Genomic DNA, 24,590 nt, shown 5'->3' with positions numbered 1-24,590 from the left:
CCATTCTCTAGAGATTCTAGTCATTTGTGCAAACATAAATGCACTCTCTTTTCACTCAATCTCTCATTTCGAAAGGATGGAAAATTCAATACGAGCAGGAAGAGTTGAGATGAGTTTAGAAGTCCTGGCATGAAAGTCTAAGAACTGCTAATTTCAAAATTTTGGGACGTTGTTGAAGAATTTATGGACAGAAGAACCAAAAAATTATTTACTGGGCTAATAAATATTTGAGTACTGGGCACGAAATCTGCGATTTGACAAACTAGCCACTACTCACTAGACTGAAGAGTAATTACACGCAAACAAAATCTATCAAACATAAAATAAGTTTCTTCGTTATAAGACGACAAAACTAGGTACATAAATAAAAGTAAAAAAAACCACAAAGAGCAACCCATAAATGCAATTCAATAGTCAAAGCTGCAATACTGAAAGCAAACACCAAATTGCTCGCTAACTTGAGATTACATGGCGCGTCGTTGAAACACCCACCTCCCTACATGGCCGTTTATACTCACAGACAATTTTATTTCACGACATTATTAACAACATTGCTTTAAAGTACAAACCATCGAACCGATCGAAAGTATTTGAACAACATCGAATAGATTTTTTTTAAATATAAATACTTTATAATTATAAACTGTCATGTATAATATTCGTTTTATATAAGAATATTTATTTATATAGATTATTTATGTATATTATGACAGAGCATGCACTTCAAAAGAAGTCCAGAGAGCCAACTTTATTATCTTGGAGTGACAGCTACGCTTGTCAATCGTCAAACGTCGTTTTACTATATACTAGTGTGCGTGTACTTAGCAGCCCACTGTTGGCCTCTATTTCTCCCGACGTGTTATCAGTTTTGAGAGTTTGTGAGAGGCATAGTGAGAGGCATATAAATATATACTAAAAAAAACTATTTGTTATGTTTCTTGTAAATGTAATTTTCTAATTTAATTTCTACTTTTTTTGTCTGTAAGTAATTAATTTATTACAATGAAGTACTAACCGATACAAGAATATATATCTACAAATAAAAGTGTTTTTCAATTTTCCTTTAAAAATCGGGAATTGGTTCGTAAATAAAAATAGAAAAAATCTGAGATCAGGCATCTTCATAAAGATGTATAAACGTACGTAACATATAAACGTACTTTACGTTTCATATTCAAATTGTGTAAGAAAACATATTTAAAAATATTATACAATAATTACTAACTTAATTTAAGCTCCCAATGTTGGTGGCGAATTGATGTGATGTAAGGAATGGTTAATTACTTCAAGTGTCAATGCGGGCGGTGAAAATCACTTATCATCACGTGGCCAATTTGCTCGTCAGCCTGCCAGTACAGAATAAAAATAAATCAGATGGAATTGTTTTAGTTTTAGAATTTATTATGGGATATCGTAATATATAAACGAAGCGCACTTCGATCCTGTTCTCATGTTGCTAAAGCGTTGGAAAAACTAACGAAACTTGACCGAGCTGAGTTATTTTTACAGGGTATGTCATCTTGATCTCGAGAGCTATATATATAATATTATATATATATATAGATTGTTCTGACATTGAAAGGCCTTTATTGTCTTTTACACGTCACATAAAGAGAACGTCTTTAGATATGAACAAGGAAAAGTTGACTCATTGGAAAAACGACATAAAAGTATAGAAACAAATATTGTATTTTTTATTATTTCTAAAATTATAACTATGGCTATCTATGAGGCTGTAGGTGAACTAAATACATGCAAATTAAGTTTCGATGCTTTAAATATGTTGTAAAAAGTTTATTAACTTTATAATATGTGATAATAAGGACTTGGGAACCTTCAAGAAAAGAGCGTACTCTTTCCTGAAAGGCCGGCAACGCACCTGCAAGCCCCCGGTGTTGCAGATGTCCATGGGCGGTGGTAGTCACTTTCCATCAGTTGAGCCTCCTGCTCGTTTGCCACCTATGACATAAAAAAAAAGAAACCAAATAACCTGTTATTTTTTAAACATATGATATAATTTTTATTTTTAATAAAAAATGTAGTACCTTGCGTATTTAAAACGAGAAGCCTTATTTCCTGTGCTAATTAAACAAAAGAAGTGATAACCGTCGAGGATAGGCTTGTAGTATTTATTAAAAGAATAACACTTAACCACCTACGAATATATGTATGGGGTAACAAAAAAAATCCGATGATTATATAGTTTTACAAAAATATAATTGATTATACGTATATTATAAAATTAATAGGTAATTTTTTTAAGATTTTTGTAAGTGATTTAGTCCCGTTTTTTTTTAAAAAGAATACCAATGCAATTTAAAATGTACTACTTTTTTATCGATAAAGTTAGTAAGTTTTATTCTTTTATGTATAGAACAATTATTGTAGTACAGCAATATGTTGTTCCAAATTTGAATATCAACATTTCGTCCCATAAACATTCTTTTTAGTCTAAATTCGTATTTCACTTGTCTACCTCTATTCGTGGCATAATGCAGTGCCGTCCGGTTCATTTGGCGCGTCTCGTTCGCTAGCCTGTTGTGAATAGAATCCAAATTACTTGAAAAATTCTCCAACTGCATTCCTCCTCGAATCCAACGGTCTACTTGAATACCTCCTTAACACAATTTCCAAGGAATTGCTTATTGCTTATCGACTCCCTCCATTCAATAACACCATTAGGCTGTCACTTAGGAAAACGTAATCAACTTTACGTGGAATAGCTCTCGATAATTATCACTCAATCAATTCATTACGTTGATATAAAAAATATTAAGTGTAAAACTTTTTTTGGACTTGGCCATAAAGAAGACTTGAATTTTAAACGAAGAAAGCGTGTTCAAGCTCACTCATTTTCTATGTGCTTACTGTTTTTTTTTCATTTTAACACGTGCTCTACTGTTTGCTTGTATAACGTAGTAGAACCTTCTCCTTGAAATGAGAAAAGAATTTTGCGCAGCAGTGAAAAGATTGTTGATTGAAAAATATTTATGTTATTGATAAAATATAATATAATACTGTCATGTAGTAGAATAATGTAAAACCATAGACGAATGATAATATTATATATTTTTTATTCGTCTTTATTCGAATCAAACCGTTTATCTAGATTGTAAGACAGGTCCCGACCGCGGCAGCACAACCCGATCGAAAAGCCACGAAATAGGTCAACACTGTCAAATCCGATTGATATCTGTCCATACTAATGTACAAGAATTTTTTTGTTGTAATGTTTAAATAAAAAAATGTACCAAGCCAATATTCATAAAAATAATATTAGAAGAAGACGCGTATTTTGGAGAAGGTTTATGTATATAGCCGAGATGGCCCAGTGGTTAGAACACGTGCGTCTTAAGCGATGATTTAGGGTTCAAACCCAGGCAGGCACCACTGAATTTTTATGAGCATAATTTGTGTTTATAATTCATCTCGTGCTCGGCGGTGAAGGAAAACATCGTGAAGAAACCTGTATGTGTCTAATTTCAACGAAATTCTGCCACATGTGTATTCCACCAACCCGAATTGGAGCAGCAATTAGTGGAATATGCTCCAAACCTACAGTACTAAGTAGCTACAGTTTCACCAGCTTTAATATTTTTTTTATAACCTTAGTAAGTAGACGGTAAGTGGGCAAATGATCAGTGATCACTACCGCTCCTTATATGTCCAATGCACCACCAACCATTGGGACTAAGATGATATGTCATTTCTGCCCATAGTTACACCAGCTCGCTCACCCTTTAACCCGGATCACGACAATGCTAAATATTGCTGTTTGGCGGTTTTTGTGATCAATTTGACAAAGGTCTTTGTCTCAATTCAATGGTATCCGAGCTTAATACGCGTGAAAAAAAAATGTAACTTTTAAGAATCAGAGCAACCGTAAATTGCTTTTGCAAATGTATGTTATTCCCAGAGTGTAGAGAAAAACCCATCGTAAACATGTGTGAACAATTTGTATGCAAATCACGGAATTTGGTGAACGCGAGTCGCGTGGACTTTTAAACCGTTTCGTTACCACTTTTGAACAAATATTTTTTATTCTCTTTCTGTTCTATTTTTTTAAACGACACTTTGAATTATTTTTAGTTTATGTTACATTACTAACATATTAGTTAGGTAATGATTGTAAGTAATAAAATTCTCATGTAGGCAAATTTTTGAATTCTATTTTTTAATATAGATTTAGTCAGTTTAGTTTATCATCATGTAGTTTTTTATACATTTCAATTTGTCTGTATAAGTATATTGTATGTATATTTTTAAGTTATGTTTGAGTATAATTTTTTTTATGAATCAATTTTTATGATTCTTTTTTCTTTGAGTTTTGTATCTCCCAAGGCTCTCCTGATTTGGTAAAGGACATTTTAAGGTTTTTATTTGAAGCGTAATTTTAGGCGAAATTTTTGGAGCCGGTTTTTATTTTATTTTGGTAGATATACCGACATATATATATGACGACAGCTTATTTTATATGACGTATTATTGTATATATACGTGATTCAAAATCCGTAAACATACTTAGACTCAACTATCAATTTTAATAAGACCTTCATCAATAACTTTTAGACTTCTCGATCAACTTATGTGGAAGTTTCCATTCAAATTAGCGTCTCTCTAAATAATTTCGAGGCTTATATAAAATTATTCATTAGTTAAACTGCAACTTTTAATACATTTTCAACGTTTATTAAATACTAGCGACCCGCCCCGGCTTCGTACGGGTGCCATGCTGATACTAAATATACTACAGAATGTCTTGCAACGTTCACAATTTTTCAGTCATTAGACAATATAAACCGCTATGTCCCTGCGTTTTAAATCTGTAATATATTCGAAAATATTCATTTAAATTTCATGCTGCAAAGGGCCATATTGGTCTAAATTAAATGCACAATGTATTTAAGGTACTTAATTGGATAAGGATTAATGTTGTATTGCTTAAATAGTAAAAACACTTTTACTCCGTTGTTTAATTTGATCACCATACCAATTGCTTAAATTTAATTAAGTTTTTGTAATTATATGTAAATTATTAATACTGAAATTAATAATACGCAATATATTAAGTAAACGCACTCTGCGTACATATTATTATGGTTCATTTTTCATCTTGAGAATACATATTCCGGTTCATCGGGGAAATAGTATTCTTGTTCATCTATAATTATTTGACTTTAAACATAAGATTCGAATACATTATTATTAAATTAAATCGCATATACGCTCATTATCGAAGAATTAAAAAGAAGACACAGAAGACCAGACATAATACTACAACAGATAATAATTTTTACATCGCTAAATAACTGACTGACGTCAAAGAAAGTACACAGAATTTATTTGTCAAAGTAATATCTCTTTGTAGGGGTAACTCGTATAATCGTTAATGCTCTCCTCCGGGCGAAATCCCTCGTATAGATTGCGGTATCATAATAAATAACAGCGTAACTGTTTTTATAGAGGAAAAAATTACTCTTCACTTTCATATCTAAATATTTTGTTTACACGTCAGGCGATTTACGTTCTTTTTTTTACTATTGACTAATTTGTACTATTTATATTAGAATTGTGTTACTTTTAAAAATAAGAATATTAATATAATTCTTATATTGTTCAGTCCGATAGCATATTATATCTTTATCTTTAACATTAAGTTCTTAAATATATACAAATATGAATTATAAATCTTGACCGCGCAGAATGGTGACAAGAATGCTAACAGCATTTCATTTCTTATACTTAAAATAAAAACTTTTAATATTGTTATTAAATGGCTAAGTAAAAATTAAATGGAACTAAGATATTATGAAAAGTAAAAGACATAAAAAATAAATCTTTGCTCAAAATGTACGGTTGGAATATTGTTCATTGCATATATTTTTCAAGTTAGGTAAATTAGGATAAAGATTGAGCTCTTTATACATTATTTCAATAGTGTCGGAGCATGGTGAAAACATATAAATTTAATGTGAAAATTAGTGTCGCTTCAATTCGAGCGCAACATAGCATTTTAGAGGCATATCACACAATATGACCGTTTGCAACGTCTGAGTGTTTATTGCTACAATAGGCAATTTTCTAACAACACTGACGATACGGTGAACTAGCTAAAAAATAAAACCAAATTAATGGTAAATTTTACAAGATAGAAGTCAGAATTGATGACCATCACGAGTCAGTACACAACGATCGTTACTCACGAAACCAATCATGTCCTATGGCCATGGAGTGTGAAATAGTTGCGTAATTTTCCAATCACCCTGTGTCCACTGTGCAAGTCAAAGATAATTTGGATCACGCGGATTCATTTACATCTCAATTAGAAGCGATACTCGGCAACGCTATGATTGAGTTTTATTAATTTACCGACGTCGATGTAGAACTGAATAGATACGCGAATAATGATAATAACTGTTTCAGATCGGAACGGCATTTTACCGTTTGATTAGTGCTGTAATTGTTTTAGTTGTAATTGTATCAAAATAATTACCAACGCCATCTGGTGTGATACAAAGTACACTTTTCTATTATTGAATGATATATGTTTGAGTTATTGTATTTTTAATCTGTGTGTCATTAATTCTGCTTAAATAAGTTTTTGCTATCACGTTGTTTCATTTCTTAAATCTAGTAACCTTTTGCTAAATTATCATAGTTTTGTAGCTGTATATATCAAAAAAAAAAAACGTATTTTGCTTTTTATTTTTTTTAGTTTTCTCCGAGTACCTACTAAACTATTCGAAATTGGATTGAGTATTGTATACAAAATTATAATCAATGACATTTATATAGTTTGCTTATATAATAAAGGCTCATATATTTTTTTCGTAAAATTGTAAATATTGTTATATTTTAAACCATCGGAAGATTGGGAACGGTGGTCAATTTACAACTAAACGGATAATATTCCATAGTTTATAATCTGTCGGTTAGATTAGGTGGGGTTTTTAAATTTAACTGAAGTTCACTTTGATAGATTAGATGTTATCTGTAAATAATGAATTAAATTGTAAGCTTTAGTTATTTAAGTCGATAGTGGATGTACGCGATCACACGTCATTTCAAATAATGTTTGTGTCATATAGGTATGTATATGTGAATACAAAAGTTGAATTAAATTTTCATTTTCTTATCAATAGAGTGTTTTGAATTAACCACAAATAAATCATAACACATTATTAATTGCATATGTATTGTACTTTCTTAAACTTCCTTCCCTTCCTTATGGCGAATATCATAACGAAAATCGGAGTCAACACCATTTTTAATATAAAAAACAGAGAAGACATTTTCGTTCAGTGTTCATTATTGTGCATTCAAAGACGATTTAGACTATTTTATTTTTCACCAGAAAGTGTATGTTTATGTATACGGCGGAGATTAAGAACGATGAGGCTTCACATTGTTAATAAATAAAAATCACTCTCCGCTGCGCTCAACGTTAAAGAGTTGTTGGGTGCTTTAAGTATTACAATGATCCGCCCGCATATTGGCGAATAATGCAAAAGTCGAGCATACTCCTTTAAAACTCTGAGTGGAGATTTTAACCCTCAGACTCACACGCACACACAAATAGATATTATATTCAGTGGATATACGTGATTAGAAGGTCAAAATACGTTATTATACCAAATTTCAGAGTCAATCATGCGCTTTTCGAGAGTATATACTTTTTAAATTATTGTAGCTATAACACGGCAATTTCATGAAGCTTACATCAAAGTGTATACATATACATACTAAATATAAAGTACAGCGGCTATATTTTGGGTCGATTTATTAACTTGCTCAAAAGAGTCTGGGTAGGTACCATCCACTCATAGTATATTCTTTCGCCAAGTAGCTTAGTATTTTTATGTTTCGATTTAATGCTGAGTGAGACTGCGTAACTAAAGGCATGAGGGAGAATTAAAGAGCATTTTTAAAGCTGCGTACATATCAGAGGCTGCTCGAGGTCGACCCGCTACGCGCGGCTCACCTTTGAGACTGTTCGCCTGTCAACGAGGCACTCGGTTGCGTGGCAACACGCTCGTGGCGATCCGTTTGTTGTAATTACGTACTCCGCAATGTACGAACAAACGAAATAATACCTTTCCTTTAATTTTAATTTATTATCATATGATTAAAATTCAGTAAAGATCCGTCCGTATTTGATTGAATGGGCTTCCCGTGCGTGCCTCGATATTGAGCTTCAAGTGATCCTTACCAAGACCACGTTCCAATATAGACTATATTATCACCTTCCGTGGGATAACGTTCGTTATTGAATACAATATATATATATAAGTATATAATTAAAAACGTGAATAAATTGTTATTTTACAAAAAGCTGTTAGGTATAAAAGCTGCTACGATACTATGATTTATGAGGAGGTTATTTTAAAGATTAATGTAGTTTTATGCAGAAACAGACTAAAGAATTTCCCGCGGGGAAGCTTTGAGGATAAATTTTATTGTAGTTGAAGTTGGGGTTTTAGCATTTTTTATAAAAATATATTTATTTAAAACTCAATATTTATTTATATACATATTGTACCTTTTTAAAGAAGTGCAATCTAGTGATCCGTCCAGAATTACTTTTAGCAGATATTATAATTTATTCTATGATTATATAATTTATTTTGTTTTTTTATATAAGCGTTATCTTCTCCTCTCGTGATATTTTAAAAGCCGAATTACAGTGATGCTTTATTTCAATTCACGTGTCATATTATAATTATTGTAGTTAATATCGCTTATCGCTTTTTGACATTCCGTTCCAAAATTAGTTTAACTTTTATTCCTACAGATTATCTCTATAGTGCAATCATTGATTTTATATGATTTTTTTGTGTGAAGGTAATAAATAGAATAGTTCGTAACGAAGCATTAGTGTATATTACGTTTATTTCAATATTTTACCGTTTTTGCAAGCAATAGATAAAATACATTGATATGAGTATATTCTGTATGAATATTTCTGTATTAATACGAATACACAAAAAAAATGCATTTTTATAAAATATGTTAAAACGAGATAGCTCATTTTGTACACGCGCTGTTAATGACCACAAAGGTTACTCTGTGCGTGATTGAGACTCCCTTTTATTGTGATGCTTAATGAAAGCACGCATACAATATGCTTGAATGCTGCTGGAATAATTATAACATTAACAACCTTAATTTAGTTATATCCTATGAATAAATTGAAATATCATATTTAAAAAAAAATAGTATATGTTGATTTTCGTGTGGGAACTGTAAAAGTATATTCCATGAAAAGTATGTTCCATGCAAATTGATGGAAAAGTGTAAATACTTTGGTTAGAATTTACATAACGAACCACTAACTTTACATTTAAATTAATACGAGGAAGACGAATGTGTTTATAGGATCCTTGCATATATAACATTGCAAAACAAATAAAATTGCCTTCTATATTAAATGAGCATCGTAAATTACTAAACTTTTTTTTTATTTTATTTCTATCTACAGTATGTAAAAATTGAAATTTCGACTCGATCACACCAATTAAATTTAAGTTTTTATTCATCTATCAAGATGTTTTTATTAAAATTTTGATTTGAATCTAAGTAGCATCAAATTTTCTTGAATAGTCGATAAGCTAGACAAATGCAAGGTGTGACTTGGTTTACCACAAAAATTCATTTAACTTCGACTTCAGTTGATAAATATCCAGTATTAAACGCTTGAATCATGACAGGGCTCTGTGCAAGTTCGTCTGGGCAGATATGACCCACTCATCACATATTTTATGCCCAAACAGTAATACTTACCATTATTGTGTTCCGGTTTGAAGTTCTAGTTTAACTACAGAGACATAACATCTAATTGCCCAAGGTTGGTAGAGCATTGGCGATATGAGGAATGATTAATGTTTTTATCAGCGCCAATGTCTATGACCGTTGGTGACCACTTACCATCAGGTGGTCCATTTGCCTAACTATGTCATACAAAAAGAAAATGTGTTTATAAAGCGATGTCACGAGATCACGTCCTGCGTTCGAAACCAAGTCGGGATAATAGAAATCTTGTTTAAGTCGATCATCTACAAGTTGGTTGCTCGTGTACAATAATACTTAATTTTCTACACAAGCTGACTTATCTAGATTTGAATCTCTATGCACTTAGCTATTTAGGTTCATATCTAGAAACAATCTTTAATGTACATCACACCAGTAATAGAATTCATTAGTTATTGATAGATAAACTTGAAGAGCAAACCCAACGGTATTGATAATGAAAGTTACGAACTTGAAAATGAATAGCTATATCAGTTTCGCGGTGGATTCACCGGTTTTATGTAAATCTCTCTGAAGACCCCTTTACATTTCTCCCGAGTTTATAGTACTTTCTTCCAGAAAGTTAATTTCGAAACCACTTGGCCTTCTTGAAACTCATTTGCCTATCAAGCAAGGTTAATTGCTGGTTTTATTCGAAGGCAATCGATACGTTATTTAGAATAAAGTAGAACCTTCTAACGAATTAAATTTTGTGGGGTCTGTGTATTATGTGAATTGAATGTTAAAGCTTTATTTTTCTTAAATCGTGTCTTTGTTATCAGGATATTTAAAAAATAATCTTACTTGTACTTGTGTGTTACTTGGTGGTAGGGCTTTGTGCAAGCCCGTCTGGGTAGGTACCAGCCACTCATCAGATATTCTACCGCCAAATAACAGTACTCTGTATTGTTGTGTTCCGGTTAGAAGGGTGAGTGAGCCAGAGTAATCACAGGCACAAGGGACATAACATCTTAGTTCCCAAGGTTGGTGCCGCATAGGTGATGTAAGGAATGGTTAATATTTCTTACAGCGCCTTTGTCTATGGGCGGTGGTGACCACTTACCATCAGGTGGCCCATATGCTCGTCCGCCAACCAATACCATAAAAAAAAAAAAAACAAAAACACATTTCAATTAAAATACGACATAATTATGGTACAATGATTTTATGTATAGTAATATATTGTAAATGTCTCACCGTAGGGCAGCAAGGTAGGAAACCTCCATTTGAGTAGAGGGTTTGGAGTTTGTCTACCACGCGTCTCCTATTTGGGTTTCTTCACGATGTTTTCCTTCACCGCCGAGCACGAGATGAATAATCATAAACATAACTTAAGTACATGACAGTACAATGATGATCGTCTGGGTTTGAACCCGCAATCATTGTTTAAAATGCACTCGTTCTAACAACTAAGCCATCTCAGCTCTAGTGTAGGGAATTATAAACACAAATTAAGCACATACAAAATCAGTTATTTTTGCCCGAGTATTCTAGCCACTGGCCACAGGTTTTTGTATAAAAAATAATTTATATTATATCCTATAATGGGTAGTAAAACAATACAAGCAGAATACAACTTCAGAATATATTTCTGGAACATTCTATTTTGTATCACGTAAAGCCGATATGCCACATCCTTTGAAGCGCCGACGATATTAGCCACGATTACAGGTGGCTGGTTATATGGGAATGCCTAATGAAGCCCGATGCCTATCTAGGACAATGCAGGACTTGAGGCTAATGAATGGAAAAATCCTGATCGGCCGACTGTGGTGACCTCTTTCGCTACCCTTTACTTTGTTCGTTCAGAATAAATAAACTGATCAACTGCTATAGTTAGATGAGATACGCTCGTCTGACCAAGCCCTCAATGTACATTGCATCTAATATTAGCATCTCTTTGACGTATATTAATATTGTATGCTATATGACTGGATACAGTAGTCGTGTGAACTGAAAGCATGCTAACGTTAGCGGGGGTTAACCTTGGAAACTAAGATGTTATGTCCCTTGTGTGTTATTTGGCGGTAGAATATCTGATGAGTGGTTCGTACCTACCCAGACGGGCTTGCACAAAGTCCTACCAAGTCAATTCATTTAGAACAATTATTTATAAGTGACCCGACTCTCACTATATGTTTGATACTAAATAAGACATTTTTTTTTATAGCAGATGGCCAGTTTATTGTAAGTAGTCCTCATCGTTCATATCCACAGAAATATAAGGTATTTTAGAGAATTCTTACATAATTAATTTGCCATTAACTACATATTTGTTCCAAGTTTCTGTGTTTACAGTTTATAATGCGTCTTATTTCGCTCTCAAAGTGGAACACAGTAACACAAAGTATTAACGCAAGACGGTGAAAATCTGTTTAAGGAATTATTCACAATTTAATCATATTTGAATATATTCAACACATAAATACACCATTTAAAAATCGTAATAATAGCAATAACGATCGAAAATGTATAATATAACAAATCCCATTTGGATCGGCAATTCAATAATTAATTTATTACGATCGGTGAGGTGAAGTTCGTTGAGACCACGTAGAGTTCATTACCCTTACCTACTATCAGTGAACGTATACTCGAACTTCAGAACAGTTACAAACTATCAGCAAAATTTGTTCGAAACTTCGAAATACCCGGCAAATATCGATGTTACAGTATTTTAGAGTTAACAGCTTATAATATTACTTAATTATTGCTTACATTAGCTTCGAATGTTGCATTTGAGCAAATTATTTGAATACAGTTTTTTTATTCTTATCAATAAAATGAAATGAATAGTGATGTAAGTTTTTTAAATGGCCTGAAGGCTTTCGTTTTCATACTCGTATCATGTAAATATACGGTAGTATTCTAAAACCTCTAAATTTTTTTATAAAATAGTGTTTGCAGTTGTGATGAGTTTGTGTTAGCTAATAAAATACAATTTTGTTCAATTACTGTCAAATAATTAAACATTTGATAATATTCTCAACACAAAAAATTATACAAAACAGTCTTGTCCGAGCGAGACATCAAAAAAGAACATTGTCTTTTCGTATTACAAAACATACTTCTTCAAGCATAATTATATCATTTTTAAATTACACACTTTACTCTTCAAATAATTAATTGTTTATCGAAAACAATAGAAATTTTAAATCAAAATCACAAACTTAATGTGAAAAGGTCCTAATTTGAATGGGTGTTATGAAAGCTGTCCGTAATTGCAGGTAAGGATGTGGCAATTGTTTTGGAACCTCGTCCAAGTGCCGTTATTTATTACAATACATTAAGATATATGCTTTTTATCATTAGGATTTGTTGAACTTTACTCTGATTAAAATGTATTAAAATAGTTGGTAAAGAGGATTTCAGCTTAGTACTGAGTCAATATTACTATTACATTGTATACTTTATTTAAGTTGTATCTTACAAGCACTTAACGTATAACCACCACCGGGTCGGATTGTAAATTCTAATTATTTTTCATAATTCACAATAAGGGAACGAGCGATTTTCTCGAATTAATAATATTAATGTTCTCTCGAATAATTACTACTTGCCTAAATCAAACATGATTACTTTGATATATTTATTGATTGGCATTGCTAGAACATCTTAAAAATAAAAACGTACAAAATAATAATAATAACATGGAAAATGTAACTAATAAAACCCTTAAATGTCTGGTTACCTTCGAAACGAATTGTATAAAAGTATTCGCTATTCGGGCGAATACTGCATACTATTCCGCCTAGAATAAAAAAATATAATAATCCTAAAAATATATAGTAAATCGACTAACATGAGTACTGTCGGAAACATGATTTTTTTTTTTACATGTCGTCGGCCACCTACTGGCAAGCAATGAAATTTTAAACATTTCTTACATAACCAATGTCATAACCACTGACGTTGGGATCAGATTTGTTATTCTCCACGTGCCTTTAGTACAACAATACTGAGTATTTTTAATTGGTGGTAGAATATATTATGAGTAAGTGGTACCTGCCCAGACAGACTTGCATAAAGCCCTACGACCACGTAGTTATTACTATTTCGTATTTACGGTGTACTTGATTCTCATTAATATATTCGCACCAATTAAATTAAAACCTTATGCTTCGCCTCTCATAATAAGTCTGTGAATAGACTTAAATACCTTTTAAATTATTTTATCTGTATTTATTATTCGATTAATATTTGTATCTGTAATTATTTTAATAAATAGTATAAACTTTGATCATACTGAAACATGAGTTGCTCTAATGATTGTATTTTTCAACGTGTGGTGTTATTTTAATTAAGTATTTATGTTGATATTAAAATATTTATCTTTCAACAATCTACGTTTAAATTTAATAATTTACATTAATAATTTAAATGACGATAATTTACAGATCCAAAATTGAATCTACAATATATTTTTAAGATCCACATAAGTCATCCATTGAGCCACGTCGATCAAATATTTCCGTGTCATTTAAAAAAATATGTTGAGGCATGACATCATAATTATATCGAAATAAATCGCAAAAAGAACAAAAGAATATGCGAAAATTGGCTCCATTTTGCGCTGAAGTATTTCCATTCCAACACTCAAGATAAGACCGTTTTCTATTACAACTGATCATTATTCATGTATTATAAATAAACAATTGTACAAATTTAATTTATAGCGTTACTGGTCCATTGTATCTGTTTATTTAAATGAAACAATAATTGCCGTTTCGAAGTATATGCCATTGTAATAATTCGAATGCTGGAGTTATAGCATGCTCCCGATAATACAAAAATTTATGGTTATGCCACAATGGTATATATCACTTTTAGGTGTGATTATGTTTTAACATTTAAAGATATATGATAAATAATATGCAAGTGTTATTATTAAAATACATTCTAATTAATAGATTGTAAGAGTACAGATCCAGGGTTAAATACCTAATTCAATAATATTTTCTGAATGGCGGTGTAAAACCGCTGCTGATACGACAGCGCTGAACTTGTTCCTCTCTCTGATCGTGTCTGATTTCAGTGCCATCAAAATATTAGAGTAAGGGGAATAAAGAGTGTGTTTTTGAATTTACATGTACTATTTAAGTAAAACTTTCCAGCGAAGTTATTCTGACGTAAAAATATGTTCACTCTGTAACCAGATGCAAATTTACTAAAGTGCCATATCACTATGTTGTAGTTTTTACGAAACTAAATGTTTAATAGAAATAAGGAATATGAAAGTTATGCAAAATTTTATCTTGTCTTAAATATATTTAGAGTTGCTATTAGAACAGAAAAATAAATTATGTTTATATTCAACCATAAAAATAAATAACAACAGCTGTAATCATTTGCCCTCGAAAATCTGCGTCCCTAGCCTAAGTAACAAATTTACCAATCAACCACTGTTATACGTTTTATTTGACATTTATCGATGAATATATTAAAAAGTAATGTAAACATTTCTACATAGTATCAAATGAAGTTGCTTCCTGCTGTCTGTATACTCAGAACTTTTTAACTAGGGAACGGGTTTTAATTCGGTTTTCATCAACAAACAGACTGATTCAAGAGGAAGTGGAAGGTTATAAACATGTTTCATAAGAATTTATCTTTTCATGTTTGTTCTTCAATCTAAATGTGGTATATTGACCCTTATTGTACCCGGCTATTACTATTATAAGTACGTAACAGATAGATAACGATTTAAGGGTATTTGAAAATAAAAAAGATACCTACTAGAGAATTTGCGATAGCCTGGAATTTTCTTTGAGGAATAACAATTGCAAATAATATGTATTACATAAAATTAATTTGAAACTTCGAAGTTGTATTATAAGAAATAGTTAGAATTTTTAAGATCTTAAACGGCGTATAGGTAATAGTTATATTAATTAATATGATACTGAGCTGGTCACATTAATTATTCAATGAAACGACGAAACGACCGTTAATGATAAAGCAAATCCGCCTCTATATCATAAGTTACTAATTTTAAAGCAACACAATCAGTATTAAATATTTTAACAGCCATGATGTCGAGCCATTCGCTTGATGAGAAATATTGTTTCATCAGCGAAAAGCCTCATTATACATTTTATCATACATCCATTATATTATTATCAGCTCATTTTAAATTTAGAACTACAACTTTTTTATTTTCACAATAATACTTCGACGGTTCGTTGATTGTTACAGATTAAAAAACAATGATAAAGTTTGATTTCGCGTCAATAGTTTTTTAATTGGTTCGGTTCGTGTTAAAGTAATTTCATATACAAAAATAATGAATATATTAAAAAAAACTTTATCTAGATCATTTTATGTAAATTATTTGTAAAAAACAAATATCGCTTGCTAAAGACAAAACATTTACATAAAAAATCATATATAATAAATAAATAATTGTAAGCTTCACATAATTTATAATTTACACCAACTGTAAATTGATCACGATAAAATAAACGAAACATCAACAAACGGAAAGGCTTGTTATAATGACGTTAACAGCAACAATTTCTTATTTTGATTTATAACAGTGGCAGCTATAAGTCGATAATAGAGATAAAATAGCTTCCGCTTTCAGACGAATATTTTGGCGCTGTTTGTTAAGACCGATTCAGCGAATTCATCGTGACGATAAAATACAAATACGTGAGATCTATTATGTTACGGAGTTTCTATTCAACATATCATTATTCACAATCACAATTGACAATACTCAAACGCCTTATTTCATTTATCTTCAGCGACTCAGGAAATTTAAGCAAGCAGAATTGTGTGAGCGGATACAAGCCTATCCGGTTTTATGAAAGTCACAACATGATCCCGAATGTAATATATTCTTTGTGTTTTAATATGCTGGGATGATGTGTGTAAAAATTATTCCTTTGTTCAATGTTTGTTACTTTTGAAAGTTTCTGCAATTTAAAAATGTTCAGTGCTTTTTTTTTTAAGTAGTACAAAGAGAATTTTAGCGGTACGAATTGTTTTGTACGACAAATTATGATTCAAAACAGTATTTGATTAAGTGTAACATGATATTATTAAGGCTAATGTATGAAAATAATATATTTATTTGTATAGAAGTTAGCAATGTTTTTTTGACTGGAAATAATAAGACGAATACAAAATAAGGTTTCATTACGTAACCTTCGTATTGATCAACTCTTTCTGCTGATGTGAATATAAATATCATTAAAAGCATATAATAAAAATAATTGCATTTTCATAATAATTAACAGATCACTGAAAAATAAATAACGATTAAAATACTATAATTATATCAATTCTGTAATACCATACTTAACGGCAATAACGTTGTAAATTAAAGTTCATAATTAAACTTCAGCGACCAAAAGCAAAATGTTTTATTGGACGTTCTCTTCAATTACAATAAGTAAATATGAATGAACTGTGCGTATTTTATTTTAAAGTGATGGAAGTGAATCAACTAACGATGTAGAGTAGAATATTGTTATTAAAATTGAATAAACACAGCGTGAGTGGCGAGTAACAAAAATAACGCATCGAGGCCGCGCCCGCACGAATTTCAGTTCCGACACATATTACGTTTTACAGAACCGGCAAGATTATATTATAAAAACTATTTGTGTACGTAAATGCAAAACGAATCTGCAGTGAATTTTTAACGAAGTTTCGCGGCAAGAAGTGCGCGCTATTTTCGTGCGGTCGGCGCGTAATTAGTAAAGGGCTTGGCTTGGCAGAGGCGAAAATGTTCAACCACACCAGTTCGTCATTCAAAGTCACTAGTACAAGCTACAGAGATTCGAAGCTAACGAAACGTGAGTAAATTCATATGTAATAAGTTTTTATATTTTTTTTTTATATTTACATTATAAAATGGAACGACGCGAGAGGAAAACATTTTTATGGGAATGAAAAGGAGTTGTACTGTTCGTACAAAATTAGGAAACATGAATCTATTTTTTATTTTCTACACTGAATTTTGAATGTCTGAGTATTCTGTTGAGTGAAATTTTCCGTCGCAACTTTAAATTTTTGTTGCCAAATTATTCAACATTATTTTCATAAAATTGGTTTGTACTTCATTTGAGTGTCTTTAGCTTATTTATTCTGACTGTGTCTGTCTCTAGTCTGTGTGGTCAAAATACGTCTATAATTTATGCACAGAATATATTTTTATTATATTTTTTTTTGCACAAGAATACGAATGATATAAAGAAATATACTTACGATTTTTTTTTGTTCACATATTTAATAAATGTCATTTTATAACATAAAAAAAATTGAATTGTCCATTCGAAATTTAAAATTAGCCAATGTTAAAATAAAATATCTATTGAACAAGCTTAATTAAAACGACGAGACTCAGCTGTGAATTATTTTCGGTTGTATTGTTTTACATATAGAAAGAGAAATAGAGAAACTTCTAATAACAAACAGTACTGTTTGCGAAGATTTTATAAATATACAACGTCAATTAAATATGTCATATTTCTATATGTCACGTTGAACCTTAATCGAGATTTCGCTTGGTTTCCTAAATACTTCTTAAATATTTGAGTAATGGACATTTTATTTTTATGGCTTTATTTTATATAAACAAATGTTTTGTAGGTGTGTGTGAGTTTTGTTTTATTGTAACAGAAATGTCATTAAGGCGAAGTTTTTCTGTATTGTGGATACATTTATGTGTTTCTTGGTGATATTATAGGTGAATTTAATTAAAAAAATCTCGTACCATGTCACTGTGTTACGTATTATTTTGTGCTACCTCACACTTGGGCTCTTTACGTCTGTACCGATTTTGACAAATGAGATGTCAGTTTCGTAGAAATGTTCCAAATATCATGGGACGGCTTATCCAGTCAGTGCAAATACGAAATTATTTGCTTAGAAAAATAACAACAAAAAACATGCTTTTATCTGACTAATATTATTAAAAAGATACAAAGTATATTACTATAGGACTAATATTATTTTAAATATACAAAGAAAAAATATTTCATTATTCATTTGGATTTCATACGAAACTGTTTTATTTTTTTTACAAAATTTTAGGTGTGATATTAAAATAATCGCAAACTTTAGATTATTTTGTTTACAACACGATTAGTATTTTTTTTTCTTGTCTGATATGTTATATATACTCTAGTTGAATGCGAAATATTCTGCGATTAACAGAAGCGAAAAAATGATTTGCTATGAGATTTAAAATATAATTCAATATCTCCACCCAAACAAACGAAGTTGTTCGCGGTGAATAATTATATCCAATATTAAAACGGTCAAAATAGATCAACAACGTTTACTGTTATCTGTATTAAATGTAGACTTTACGTATTTCACTGAAACAAAATAACAATTTCGATTCAGAAAACGATCGAATTGTTCATAAAAACAGAGTTCACGCTGACTCGAACGTTACTTTGTAATTTCGATGAGCTTTATATATGCTTTACGGTTATCGCACCGATTTAAATTTTCATAACAACCGAACCATCTGATTAAAAGTACAGTTGACAACGGATACGATATATTAATAAACGTTTGAAGGTTTAATTTTTGGAATAACCTTTCTCTTTTTATTAATAAATGTAAAAAAAAATAAAATATCAGCAGATTTAAGAACACATTCATTATTTAAAAACTTAAATCAAATTAAGAATGAAATAGATTCGATATGTAGAGCGATTGCCGAAGAACTATATTTAGTTGGTCTTGATTGGAACGTTTTTTTTTGGAATATCCTTTTTCTTTTTTTTTATTAATAAATGTAAAAAATTAAAATATCTACAGCTTTAAGAACGCACTCTTTATTTAAAAACTGTTCAAATTAAGAATGAAATAGATTCGGGAAGTAGAGCGATTGCCTAAGAACTATATTTAGATCGTCTTGATTGGAACGAATTTGTGAGTCCGATGTTTACGACTTTAAAGACATTTTATCGCCACAGTATTTTCATTCATTTGAAACTATCCATATGGATAAATATATGTATAATCTGTTTATACCTCACTTCATACGAGTTTTGGAAATATTCATATTTTGTATTGCGGTATTTTGGTCTGAATGATGACTGAATCCGTTACAAGGATCTTATGTTATGAGATGATATTATATTTGATGACGCATTGACGGTGTGTGAAGTGGTGGATTGTTTTGATATGATCAAGCTATATACGTATTTTGGCAGTAAGGTCGACACGTGTGCCGTGACGACTAACGTCATGAGGCATAAGAGATATGCCGTTATGTTTCCATTCTCATATGCTAGTCACTATATAATATTATAATAATAAGGCACACAAACTGACACTATGCTGTCATTAATTCGACATCTACCGGTTATTTTATTTTTATTGTGACAACATACTAACAGCTGGTTGCCTATTTATTCTTCCATCTTCCTAAAATAAATTAAAAAAAACATGTCAGTGACATTTCTTAACACAATACAATTTCGAATATGGAATCTTGAGATAAATTAAACGTTTATGCATTAGATTCGCTGGGTGGATAGAAATTTGTGTCCAAATACGACCTTAGAATTACTCAACCCTGTTATATCTTTAAGTAGCTATGCCCGTGTTTATATTGATCTCCTTCTTATATATTAATAGCGTAAGCTGATGTTTGTACCAGTGATTATGGGACAATAACTGCACGTAGAAAATCGGTAATGGTCTTATTTGAAGAGCTCCAGCCGTAGATATGCAGAAAATTATGGAGGGTTCTCGATTGCAATTTACTAAATAGTTACGATTTAACAAATAATTAATTTTAGAGATCGGAAAGAAGTTACTGACCGGGTAGAGAGCGGTGCTATGGTTGTATTAAAAAAAAAAACAAATGGTAAACGTGCGAACAGACGTCATCAGTTTACAAAATCAAAACAAAACCTGTCATAGGTTTCGAAATTCCTAAAAATCTGTTGAATAAACGCGAAGTTTTCGCGGGCGACCCACTAGTTTTAAATTGATTATGATTTTATAAACACAGGATGTCTATGGAGACATTACTACATATCTGATGTCAATAAAGTTTACCAGATAAGCTGATGTTTACGGTAATTGCTTCGCTCCATAGGTCTGTAGCATAAAGTTATATGGCCTATAATGTTCCTTAATAAATTGACTATATAACGCATATATAATTATATTTAATCGGACTATAACGTCTTGAGTTCTACCACATAAATTCTATACAAGCTTACTTCGAAATCTAGAAACTATTGTTCGTCTTATATAATTTCAACCACTTTATTATAAAAAAATGATAACAAAATAATAAAAACCAAAGTGTCAAGAGATCGCTAGTCGCGATATTAACGAATACTGCTCATGGGCACTAATGCGCGACGCGCTTGACCTCCAATGACCCGCGATTGTACTCGAAACAGCTGATAGTTGATACTTACCGATTTTATAAATTACATATTTCATTTATAATTTACCGGCTGCGGTCGGAAAAATTAATACAATTATTTATTACCGGTATCGTAAATCGAAATGGAAAAGGATTTTTAAGTTTTTAAAATCGATTTTACAACTTTTAATTTAAATTATTGTAATCATAGTGGAATTGCTATTATATTATGATAGTCCTACATTTCAGAGAGCACATAAAGTCGTTGAAATTGCGAACTCTTTCTGCTCCTGTTAGATTTGCTATCGTATCGGATTATGTTGGATGGAATGTACAGCGTACTGGTATTTTCGCAAACATTTATGCAAAATAGCATCGCCTGCGCAGTTGGCTAGTTTCCCTTGAAAATTCCTGCCGTGACTGAAGCCAGGAGAATCATTATCTATTTTATTATAAGCTGATACATAAATGTACTTCAAATGTTTTGCATGAATTGAATTTTTTTTTTTTTTCGGATTCACGCAATCACATATCTACATTTAGTCCAATAATTATATACAAAAAACAGGCCGAGAAATGCAAATGAACCGAGAAAGCTGATTTCTGGATATGTTGTGGGGAGGGCTTAAAAAACTTAACTTGAAATATTCGACCTCGATATCCTATGCGCGTTCGCCGCCATCTTGAAAAAAGGGTTGTATTTTGTTTTTTTTTTGCGATAAATACACCCTACAATTTAGGTGCTATACATTTTTACCCTACCGATGATGATTATTGGGAAGCAGACCTGAGTTATCATATAAAAATTAAATTCATCCCTTTTTTAAAGATGGCGACGAACATTATACACTATGTACTTGCATGTAATTGCATTGACTGGACTAATTGACATAATTTTTTTCTTTCTTATTGATGTATCAACTAGATGTAGTCATTTAATTCAATATAAACGAATCCTTGCATTTCACGAAACTCTATTTGATACTTTACAGTTGCAGTTAAATATAAACGTAATAATATAATTAGTCGAGCTGTATACAACATCTGCATTTAAATAATATTGCAAGGCGAACTTTTACTCAGATTTTCTCCATGGATGCGGGCGCCAGAAAATTATCAACCAAGCGGGAAATTAAAGTAGCCGTGAACGGCATAAAATTAACTAAGTCCTTCCGACTTGCTGTGTTAAGGTCTTAAGGTGACAGATTCCGCGCTCGCATTCGCCTGCGAGTTTAAGCTTAAAGCACACGATATTCAAATTAGTTATTAAGATATTTATCATTATATATGTACATTTCTTAACCATCTTCCTGCATGAAATTCGTGATGTGTGTACACAGCTTGTTATACATACTCTTCGATGGGGGATGTTTTGCCCAGTAGTGGGATGCATGGGATTATAGGTTGATGCTGTATAAATGTTTTCACAAATTCAAAATTCGACTAAATATAGATGTTGCCGAGATATTGAAAATTGTAAATTAAAATAAATTGCTACCTACTAACTTTCTTTAAATACATGTACATTATTATTAACTTAGACCAATTCTATGTTTATGGAAAACTTGAAAAAAAAAAAAAAACAAAATCGAATCTTAGCGATATACACAATCGTGCAATGTCAGATAGTGAAAGGCGACATTCTCGCGAATTTCTTCTAAATTATTTTGATGTAGAGTATGGTTTATTATGAACCCGGTAGAGGGCATCTCCATCGGGTTCAACATCAACATATTTTTATTTTCAAGATCAGTCTTAAATAAATAAAATCCATATGTCATTCGTACGAAATCGGGTCGGGTAGCAAGTGCGTAATAAAATATATAATAGATGTCATATTTATTTATGTATTATTTATGTCTACGAGTATGTTTTCGTATTGAAATATTTAATTGATAAAATTTATTACATTTGTCTAATGAATCGGGAGTTCAATGAAAGACTGCGTTCAAACTACGCTTCATTAGCAGCCTGTAAATTTACCACTGCCACTGCACAGGGCTAAGACTCCTCTCCTTTTGAGGAGAAGGTTTTTGAGCATATTCCACCCCGCTACTCCAGTGCGGGTTGGAGGAATACACATGTGGCGAGAATTTCGTTGAAATTTCCACGCAGACACGCAGGTTTTCGATACGATGTTTTCCTTCACCGCCAAGCACGAGATGAATTATAAACACAAATTAAGCACATGAAAATTCAGTGGTGCCTGCCTGGGTTTGAACCCCAAATCATCGGTTAAGATACACGCGTTCTAACCTCTAGGCCATCTCGGTCAACTACGCTTCATCTGCACTTTATTAATAATTTACTTGTACTGAACGAATGGACTATAAATTGTCATTTAGCCAAATGCATGACTGTGATATTATATTTGTCTGTTTTGTATAAAGATAGATAAATAAATAAATAGTTCAAGATAATGTTATCTTTGTTGGTTTAGTTGCTATTTTATGAGACAAAAGATAAGAAATTCTCAGTAATGTTAACACTCAGAGGGGAGTATATTGATGGAGTTTGGTTCCCATTGTTCTCCTTTAAAAAAGGGTATGAAACTTGCCAGTACTTAAACTTCCGCTTGCCTCATAAAGCAAGTAAGCTTGTGTTCTGTGCCTGAACTATATCCTGTCGTGTCGGATTTACCTTTCCACCTGTTTAAGAGAGATTGTTCTTGTTGGCACACACACTTGTGAAGTACAGTATAGCCTGTGCAGTGGCTAGTTGTAAGTTAATTATATCCAAAAATGAAAAGTTTACTAAAACATCTTGGAAAGTAAATAAATTTAAATCATTCACATTTAATATCTAGCGTTGTTTTTATTTATGAAAAATACAAGACGATTTCTTATGATATTTCTTAAAAATTCAAAATGAAGTACTTTTGTAGTTTTATTGTATGTAGCAGTAACATACATCACACGCCCAAAATGCAATATTTATAACATTCCGCTAAGTTATTTCAAGTGTGTTTCGCTTTAACTTCGCAACTTTAGCAATACTTCGGGTGTAGACGCGTTTCATATACATGTTTCAAGCGTCGAATAAAGGGGTAACTTTGAAATTTATATTATCTTTGGAAATCAATCAAAATTACTTACTAATTATACATGGTAGAGATATTTGGTTGAAAAATAAACAAAATTAAACTCATAATAATTTTAAGCTTTAAAAATCACTGAAGGGTTATTAATATAAAAGTATAATACCGAAAATTGTAATTTGAAGGACATTCGTTTTAAAATCAGGAGACGCAATACAAAAGAATTTTGTGAAGTTTTGATTCTAGCTGGGGTAAAGTGTGTGGCTTAAAGTTTGATTATATTATATCGAGAGAAATTAAGTATTTATAGCCTTACAACCAGCGTGTCACGATTAACTATAATAATATATATGTATGTATATATACAGACTGTAATTTTGGCGTTACAACCGGAAGTTGTTACAGGCAAAGATAAAG

At 31.5% G+C, this 24,590-nt stretch overlaps 1 protein-coding gene across 1 annotated transcript in view; it reads left to right on the top strand.

Moving 5' to 3' along the window:
- The first annotated feature begins 17,485 nt into the window (after nucleotides 1-17,485).
- Stg1 (stargazin-like protein) overlaps nucleotides 17,486-24,590 on the top strand; it is an 83,526-nt gene continuing 76,421 nt past the window's right edge. Inside the window, exon 1 of the mRNA XM_026632610.2 lies at nucleotides 17,486-17,588. Coding sequence (XP_026488395.1) covers nucleotides 17,519-17,588 — 70 coding nt within the window. The 5' untranslated portion in view covers nucleotides 17,486-17,518. The remainder of the gene's footprint in view (nucleotides 17,589-24,590) is intronic.

Source organism: Vanessa tameamea, chromosome 9, assembly GCF_037043105.1.
Source record: "Vanessa tameamea isolate UH-Manoa-2023 chromosome 9, ilVanTame1 primary haplotype, whole genome shotgun sequence".
NCBI lineage: Eukaryota > Metazoa > Arthropoda > Insecta > Lepidoptera > Nymphalidae > Vanessa > Vanessa tameamea.
The sequence above is the reverse complement of the archived record's forward strand: the minus strand, read 5'-3'. Positions and strand labels throughout refer to the sequence as shown.